Source organism: Mytilus trossulus, chromosome 1 (genome assembly GCF_036588685.1).
Source record: "Mytilus trossulus isolate FHL-02 chromosome 1, PNRI_Mtr1.1.1.hap1, whole genome shotgun sequence".
Taxonomy (NCBI): domain Eukaryota; kingdom Metazoa; phylum Mollusca; class Bivalvia; order Mytilida; family Mytilidae; genus Mytilus; species Mytilus trossulus.
This window is the reverse complement of record NC_086373.1, coordinates 50,636,921-50,646,617: the sequence shown is the minus strand read 5'-3', so window position 1 is coordinate 50,646,617 and position 9,697 is coordinate 50,636,921. Positions and strand designations below refer to the sequence as shown.

At 34.2% G+C, this 9,697-nt stretch overlaps 1 protein-coding gene across 1 annotated transcript; it reads left to right on the top strand.

Annotated features, from left to right (window-relative positions):
- Positions 1–852: 852 nt before the first annotated feature.
- LOC134708468 (uncharacterized) lies at positions 853–6,906 on the top strand. Its single transcript, XM_063569027.1, has 2 exons — positions 853–897; positions 3,244–6,906. Exon 2 carries the CDS (start codon positions 3,244–3,246, stop codon positions 5,032–5,034), a length of 1,791 nt encoding a protein of 596 aa, XP_063425097.1. The 5' UTR covers positions 853–897; the 3' UTR covers positions 5,035–6,906.
- The last annotated feature ends 2,791 nt before the right edge of the window (positions 6,907–9,697 follow it).

The window sequence follows — 9,697 nt, the reverse complement described above, 5'->3', positions numbered from 1 at the left end:
TATGGGATTACTATACATGTATTTTATTCTATAACCGAGTCTAACTTGCAGAAGAGTCATTGAGTATTTATGTTTTACATCCCAGCAGCACTAAAGCCACAAACTAAAGCCACAAACTAAAGCCATGGACATAACCTGACTGAAATAAAACTACGGATTGCCGGATTGATCGATGTTTTCGTCCAGTGACAAATATGTCATGCTTATTGACTGAACAATGATTTTCATTTGTGGTTTTTTTTTAAAGTAAAAACGTTAACGTTGACCGAAATACATTTCTAAACATGTGCACACGGTCAACACTTTTACAGCCTTATAAACTTACTAAAAGAAGATTTCCGGCATGACAATTCAGTGATCTTCAGTACTAGTAATTACATTTTTTTTGCTAGGCCATCATATAAACCACGAACTACAACCTTCACGGAAATACAGACTGAGTTGGTAAATATATATAAACCCGGTAAGACAGGACCAAAGGAACATCGACGAACCCCTCCCTTTTCTGTAAACGGCCCAAAGGAAAAATAATAAGTAACGTGAATTTGTATCTATTTTGTGATTTTTTTTAAAGCTTTAATTTTCGTGTGTGAAATCTGGTTATAGTAGTCTCAGGTGAAATTGAGAAATCTGGAAAAGGACAACTTTATAAGATCTTTTGATCAAAATGTATGACTACAACGATTTCAGTTCATATGCTATTGTCAATTTATATGCAATTAACGATTACTAACTATACTTCAAGTTTTAATTTCAATTATTACTACTTCAAAACAATTACTGGTCCACATCAGTGCTTTTGTCACATATATACTTTTACCATATTATAACAGGAATATATCGACAATATACATGTAGTAGGAGCATAAAACAGTTCAAAGAAAATAAAAGGGAAAGGTAAGATATAGGCTTTATTTTTAGCCCCTAAAATGTAAATGTATGCACAAAACAAACTATTTTGTTTAAAACCAATCATGTTAAGTCAAGTTTGAATTTGCATTAAAGTCACTTGTTCCGGGCAAATGTATAGACGGGTTGGTAATGAGTGATGGGTTTACGTCGTTTATATATATGTACCTGTTACACACGTTGTTGTAATACCTGGTAAGAGGGTTTTGATTGTATTTTTATTTTAAGGGGGTCTTCATTTCTGTATGGGTTTTTTCTTTATTTTTATTTTGTTCAATCTTTGTTTGCCTTTAATTTTTGTTCTCACTGTTCATTAATAGTTTGTCTATTATTCTCCATTCTGTCGAGGTTTTGTATAGAGAGAGTGACTCCATTCAGACCCTATTTATATATTTCCTTTTCGTTTTCACTTTAGAAAATTACTCAGCTTACATTTTATTTATTATTATTTTTATTTGTTTGCCTATAATTTCTAAATATTTGAAAACGCCATTCTTTATATATTTACCTGACTGTTCATAAAAGTTTTGCCTATTATTCTCTATTCCGTAAACCCATTCGGACCCCTATATTTCATTTTCGTTGTATACATTTTACTTTGGGTAGTTTTTCGGCTTATCGATTTTCAATTCTTAGTTTCTCAATAGTTTGTAAAAATCAAGCCTTTTCTTAGCTAATGTGTTCTTTTTTTTTTTTGCTGGGCAGTTTATTTAACGCCATGATCTATAGTAGAAATAATAAATCTGAACTTTTACACTTTTGATAGAATATTAACTGACACAATCTACTATGATTTTTTGGCAGTTTAATATCATTTTCTTCGAACTATTTTATACGTATGAAAGCAGGTATAACCATAGATATTGGCAATTCCACCCAGAAAACATTCTTACAAACAATAATTACTAGTATAACGAATAATACTAAGCTCAGATAGATGTGTTCGGTGAAACTTATTTGATGTGCACAAAGCTTTTCCTTTAGTTTAGTTTAAACATATTTATTTATATTGGATTGGGAAACAAGTTTTTCAACTTATATTAATCTCTTTCCACTTTGGGAGTGCGAGTGCTGCCTTGTAGCGGCATACGCCTGCTCTTTTTCGAAATCTACAAAAGTGTCTATAACGTGCAAGAGATATGACTCTATCTGAAAACGGGTCAGCCATTTATCGCCCCCTTCCGAAGGACTATCATGTTTTCTTCAAGACCATACTCGCAAATGGGGTCAAGGGAGAGTCAAAAATTCAGGCCCTGAAATTTTCATCCTGAGACGGGAATCGAACCAGGAACCTTTTTGTATCTGGTACCAGAGTATTTAAGTTAAGACAGGTGCTGTCCAGTATATTTCATTATTTCTGATATACGTTTATGTATTATTAAACTTTAAATAAACTTGTAAAAGTGGGTTCCTCATCCAAACTTTGTCTTTATGTGAAAATTAAAAAAAGTTGTCAGTCTGAGGAATATTTAAATTGCAATAATTTTATACATAGGCAATTACTCTCAAAATTTAGGCTAAGTGAGCATTCCTTAGGCATTGAATTAGGAATGTACAGAAACATTCCAAGAGCACAAAATTATGTGGAGTCCTAGATGATGAATTTCATTTCTTTTTGTATTGTGACATTAACATATCTTTGCGTTCTAATCTTTTTGCTTATCTAAAAGACTATGTACTATATGCATTCGATAAACTTAAACACATTCTAAACCCCATCCCTGAACTTGTTTGTCCTAATGCAGTGGCGGATCCAGAACTTTTCCTAAGGGGGGGGGGGGGGGGGGCTCTGACTGACCTAAGAGGGGGCCCGCTCCAGTCATGCTTCAATGATTCCCTATATAATCAACCATTTTTTTCCCACGAAAGGGGGGGACCGGGCCCCCCCTGGATCCGCCTATGTAATGGAGTCTGCATTAAGCAGTCTTTAGAAATGAGGGAGTCAGACCCGTGTCAGACATGGTTATGATGGTGGTTTTACATACATTTAATTATTCTATATATTGTATTGTATTATAATGTATTTCATTGTATTGCATTGTATTACATTGTATTTTATTGTATTACATTGTATTACATTGTATTTCATTGTATTACTTTGTATTTCATTGTATTACATTGTATTTCATTGTATTACATTGTATTGTATAAAATTATTGTTTGATTGTATTACTTGACTCTTATGGGTGTAATTTTGCAATAAAGATTATGTATATTAAAATGTCAACTCGAGGGAATAGGGGGAGGTTAATACACAGATGCTCCAACTTGTTTCGCTATAGACTAAAATTTGTTCATAATGCCAATAAAAAACATGTCTTTTTACACTTTCAGATGGAAAAGGAAAAGAAGCTAAATGGCGAAATATGCGCTGCATGTCTAAGAGACAATGATAAAATTGAAGCCAAACACTGGTGTTGTGACTGTGCCGAGGCATTATGTGAGGATTGTGGGAAGGTCCACAGAAAGTCCAGATTCACTACCTCGCATAAACTTATCCGTCTCCGAGATGTTAAGAATACTAAATCATTTTTAATGGCTACGTCTTTCTTATGCGATCTTCATTCTGATTTGAGGGTGACATTCTACTGCAATAGACATGACCAGCTGATTTGCCAAACCTGTTTGTTACAAACACACAAGGACTGTAAATATATTACTGCAATCGAACAGCTTATACCAGAGAGACATACAAGTAGTAGTAACGACCATTTTGATGTTCTACAGAAGCAAGCATTAAAACTTGCAGACACGTTATACCAACTTATAAATACAAGGAAAGACAATCTAACCAACCTTGATCAACAAAACAAGACAATTCAAGAAACAATTAAGAAAACAAAGTCTGATATCATAGATCATCTAACAAAACTAGAAGAAGAACTTCTCAACAGTCTACGTGTCAAATACGACTCCTGTGTTGAACAAATAGATGATGAAATTTCCCAGCTTCAACATAATAACGATCTGATGTCCATTCACGATAGCGATATTGAATTGATGAGAATAAATGGTTCTGAACCTTATAAGTTCACAATTGTAAAGAAGTTTGAACAGACTAAACAAAGAACTGAAGATATCATAAGTAACTTCAGAGATAGATATAAACCATTGGAAATAGATTTCACCCAAAATGAAGAACAATTAGCTTCACTTTACAATGCAATGGGTTGGGTCGATATCAAAGTTATCAATCGAGTCAAATCTGCTGTCACTGAAATAACGTCACCTAGGCTGATCAGCAAACAATTGGAAAGTCCAACAGAGAGCAAGATTGTCCCTAGACCTGTATCAACTCGATCCGTTAGCAAATTCAAAGAAAGTGACATGTCGTTAATAAAACTTGTACCTCAAACTCCCTCGATTACACAGCTTGCACTATACAAAAAATTCCCGACGTCTTCATCGTTAGGAGAACATATCGTCGTCTCACGTGGTTGTTTTATCTCAGGAAAGCACATTCTATTATGTGATGCGCAGAATAGATGTATATTTAAATGTAACCTCTACGGTTCAATGGCCGAGAAAATTCCATTGCTGTACTTTCCACATGATGTTGCCCTGTTTGACAGGAATACAGCCGTTGTCGCAGCAGGCGAGAGGGGTATACAAGTTTTTGATATCACCGATAGTGAATGTAGGCCAGATCGATTTATAAGACCTGGCGGGAAATGCACTGCGATTTCCTGCATTGACGATCAAATCATCGTCCGGAGTGGACACTGCAAAATAAGCATTCTCGATCGCGCGGGAATTTCCATTTTCAAAATAAACACCAAATATGACCCGTTGATTTTAAGCGCGGGAATAAACGGCTCTATTTACTGGACAAGTAACAACGGCGATGAAGTCCAATGCATTGCGCGAGAGCGGTCACAATTCATCTGCAGATCTGAAACGTTGGTTGGTCCAACTGGACTCGCTACAGATGGCGCAGGTCACGTGTTTGTTGCTGGGTACGAATCTGGAAATATCCATCGGTTATCAAATAGAGGAACTAAATCCATGGTCTTAGACGAAGGAATACATCATCCTTGGGGTCTGGCATTTGATCAAGATTCTCAAAGGTTAATGATTATTAATGACGACGGAGTATCTATTGATATTTATACAGTTTGCAAGTAGACGACAAATTATTGTTTTACATAAGAATAAGAATATTTATAATTGCAACCAAGCCCTTGGAGGACAGCACGACATGTATAGACACAAAACAAGACACTGAGATTTTTTCACATTTAAATGAAATAGTCAAGGTTCATGTACATATAGACTAGTCCAAATAATTATGACGTCTTGAAAGGCTATTATTTTTTTTCTTTGACGCCTTACATCGAGGAAAGCGTCGAAGCAAAAAATTGAAATAGCCTTCCTAGACGTCATTATTATATGGACTAGATATTGATATAGGCACATCAACATAGAGCTTAATTTCATATAAATCATGTCCATTTAATTCCAGGCAGGAACAGAACCATAAAAGACATAACAATAATCATCGTCATTGCGTAGATTTAAAAAAAATTATACCATAAGCTAAGCTTTGCCTCTAATTTTGAATATTCAGCTTTTTTATGTATTTGAGGTACCAGGATTATAATTTAGTACGCCAGACGCGCGTTTCGTCTACATAAGACTCATCAGGGATGTTCAAATCAAAATATTTATAAAGCCAAGCAAGTACAAAGTTGAAGAGCATTGAGGATTCCAAATTCCAAAAGTTGTGCCAAATACGGCTAAGGTAATCTTTGCCTGGGATAAGAAAATCCTTAGATTTTCGAAAAATTTAAAGTTTTGTAAACAGGAAATTTATAAAAAAAAAAAAAATAGAACATATTGATATTCATGTCAACACCGAAGTGTTGACTTCTGTGCTGGTGATACCCATCGACCCAGTGGTGTAAATAGTTATCAAAGGTACCGGATTAACCGTCATTATATTAATCAGACGAAGAAAGATAACTCTAATCAATTCAACGACATAAAACTTAAGCTTGACATTTGAATTATCGTCCTTTGTTCGTCACTGAAAATGATGGATGTCACGAATCAACAAAAACTTAGCTAATTTTTTTTGAATGAACAGAATTATATTAAGGAGGTGCAGTAATGTCTGCTGGAATTTGGTTGAAACTGATGCAGACACATTTGCGTTTTAAGATTTTTTTGAGTGAAAAGGTTTGATGTTGTCTTTTAAATCTGTGTTTTAGCTTCATGCACTCATTGCTGAGTTGTGATTGTGCTTCGGTCATTGCATCATTTATATAATATACAACTGTCGCTTCCAAGCCCTTATTGGAATTAAGATTTTACGTGTGTACCTGTGTTTTTTTATGACGTTGCCGTACAGGAAAACTGCTCGGAAGTGCATACGTCAATGTTACTTAGGCTTATTGGATGGCGATAACTAGTATCACATATAGACAGATTTAATGCTTCGGTGAAAGTTTTCATTTAAACGGTAATGCTTTTTTAAAGTGTGTTGCTTGTTAATTATTTTTTTTGTAATAGTAAGAGTAAATTATTGTCCTTAAACTACGATGTTTACCATTGGTTTTGCCTGTTTTTATTTGTTTGTAAACTATGATAAATAGATAGAAACTCTAAAATGGAAAAGGAGAACAGCAAGACATGATCTACAAATAAGACAACAAATAAATTGTCAATTCTCTAATGTTGCCATAAAATGAAAATTGTTCACCAAATTCAATGCGTTTTGTCTATTTTGTTTAAACTCAATTATTAGTAGATAGAGAAATAGAAAAAATAGAAAAATGAAAATCAGCTAAAAAAAACAATTTAAATGGCCAAATTGTCTGTCAACTCCTTATTGGAGTTATTGTCCCGAAATTAGGTTTTTTATTAGTTTTTATGTATGTTGGACCACAAACGTTAGTAACAACAGAGAAACTTCACAAAGAAAAAATTATCAGTAAATAAACTTCGGTCTACAAAAAAGTCAAATATAGCTTCATGAAACTATCGGTAAACTCAGCATAGGAGTTATTGCCCTTCAATTAGATTTTCGAATTGGGGCTTAACATCAATTTCTACTTTGTCGGGCCACTAATCATATGAGTTATTCCCCATTACTGATGAGGATTTTGTACGCAATTTAGCACTTTGGGCAAAACTACAGCAGAAAGAAACTAAACAACAAAATTAATCAATAAAAATGGGAATTTGAGCCATGAACTATATTCTAGTGTTTAATGTTGGAGTGTGACTATTTAATGATTACTTAGATGAGCGACAAATGCTCTCGAGAACCTCTTGTTAGATAAAGATGATAGTGTTCGATTGCTACAGCAGATATAAAAGTTTTGTACTAGATATTTGTCATGCTTCACCTATTATATGTGCCATTATCAGATTTCTCATTAAACCATTACATAAATGAGGTTTGGGTGAGGTCAATCATTTCTGTATTCTTTATAGTATTTTACGTCATTTTTCTATTTATTATATTTTCGACCCATTATTACATATTTTTCGTATTTACGCACCCTATTATTCTCTACTTTATCTTTTTTTTCTATTTTTTTCAAAAATTAAATTTGTCCATTTATTTGTTTGTAGGATTTGCTCCTTATTCTCATTTTTTATTTTGAGGACTCCATCAATACCCTCGTCTATGGTCTTCAGTGAGTATTAACCGTCGTGTCCTGTATTCAACGTATTTCTTGAATGATATAACACTCAGACAAAACTTTCCGGCAATACCGACTTTTTTTAATTTCTTTTAATCGTAATTAAAAATAGAAATTGCATTCTAGCTGAGTATTTGAATCGTCTGCTATCAGATTTTGGTATAAATGATAACTATGAGGAAACAATCGATTTCCACTTTAATTTTAATCAAATAAAGATAAGTGGTTAACTGTAGATTATGAATGGTTGGTTATAGTATGTGTTTTAAGACATTTATACTATAAATCATAAAAGGGAATGTTTTCATTGCTCTTCTTTTCCTGTACCAGATATAAATGGACTGTTCTGTTATTTGAAGGAGGAATTATCCAGTAACTTTTACAACAGTAAATGATCAGTAAAAAAGGTTCCGTGGGCATATTGTCTGTCTTCGTGCCTGTTTAGTTTGTTTGTTTTAGGTATAAAAAAATAAAAAGGTATAACAAATCTGACCTCAGTGGCAACAACAACAAAAAATTGAAATAAGTCACTTAGTACATGGCTGGACTAATAAAATCATATACATTAATTACATGTGAAAGAGCTGTTTAAAATGATGACACTGCGTGACAACATAACTCTTACTACAGTGTGTGCAGTATACTGATTATAACTACCAAGATTGTCAGTATCTTTAGAGCATGGTTTAAGTTAGGTTCACACTGCCGATCAGATCAACTCGATCAAGCCCGATCAAGACAAATTACGTTATCGGGACACTGGTCTGACTCAATCGACAAGAAATTTCGCGGTAGTCTACCTATCTCGTCATCGATCTGGCTTTCTAACCGAGAGTTTTAGACATGTCCAAAACATTCGAGTAAGGATCGAGAAGCAAGTCACTCGATTAGAGATCGAGAATTCGTCGAGTAGCGGTCGAATTGATCGGGAAAGGGTCGTGTAGAGATCGAGTTTGGTCGGAATACAAAAAATATACCGATCGGTACTAGATAATTTTGACCTTTGCTCGACTAATGTCCGATCATTTCCAGATTAACTAGACCAATGCCCGGTCGCTTCCAGATCACTGAGACTTTATATATTTATTTTATCCCAGACCAGCTCTACCAATACCCGATCCCTTCGCGACCACATTCCATCTCTTCTCGTCCATACACGAGAACACATGAGTGCTACATGATTCTTTAAAAATGTGTGCAGATCTGATTAACTTCCATAACTCTGCTTCTGCAAAATTATATTGGCAAAATTATTTTTAACTGTCCAAAATTCCTCCGTGTACAGTACGTGTCTTTACTTTTAAAGGAGAGGTAACATGTCAAAAGAGAGGCAAAAGACACCAAAGGAACAATCAAACTCAAAAGTCGAAAACAAACCAACACAGCCATAACGAAAAACGAAAAACGACGAGAAGACTAAAAAAAACTAAAAACTTAGCAACACGTAACCCAACAAAACCTGGGACGAACTCAAGTGTTTCGGATGGGAAGAAAATCCTGCAATTTAGTCACCGCCGGATTGTTCAAATATGAAATACAAAAGTAATTGTACAATAATATTCATTATTAGACTTTTGATGGCTTTGTTATTTTTCAAAGTTGCTTTATAAGAACACCAAGATTACATTTTGCCTGTTTTATGGGATTTTTTCTGTCCGTTTTTCCCCACAAAATTGAGACGAAAGACAAATATATTTCATTTGGAGCGAATTTCTTCCTAACACTAACGATACAAATTGTACAGCGAGCACAGTCACGTTTTGATTATTTGTTTCTAGCATACTTTGCATAAACTTGCTTGTCATAACTCTGAACAATGTCTAAACTTACTCAAATTTATGTATTACCCTCCTTTCGTTCATTAAAATAACAGCTATGAAAGAAATTAGGGTAATACCTAAATTTGAGTAATTTTATACAATATTTTGAGTTATGACAAGCAAGACCATACCTCTTTTTTTAAAAGGCTCTATCATCACTATCTTCATACATTCTCTGATAAAGATGATGAGGTGCCAATAAAATTGAATATTCATAGAGGAGCGATGTCCTCTGTGTCTATAAAATTTTCTACGAAGGCTATTTCCCCGCAGAATATGTTCAAATATCAACAAAATGTGCATGCGTTTCTGAAAGTT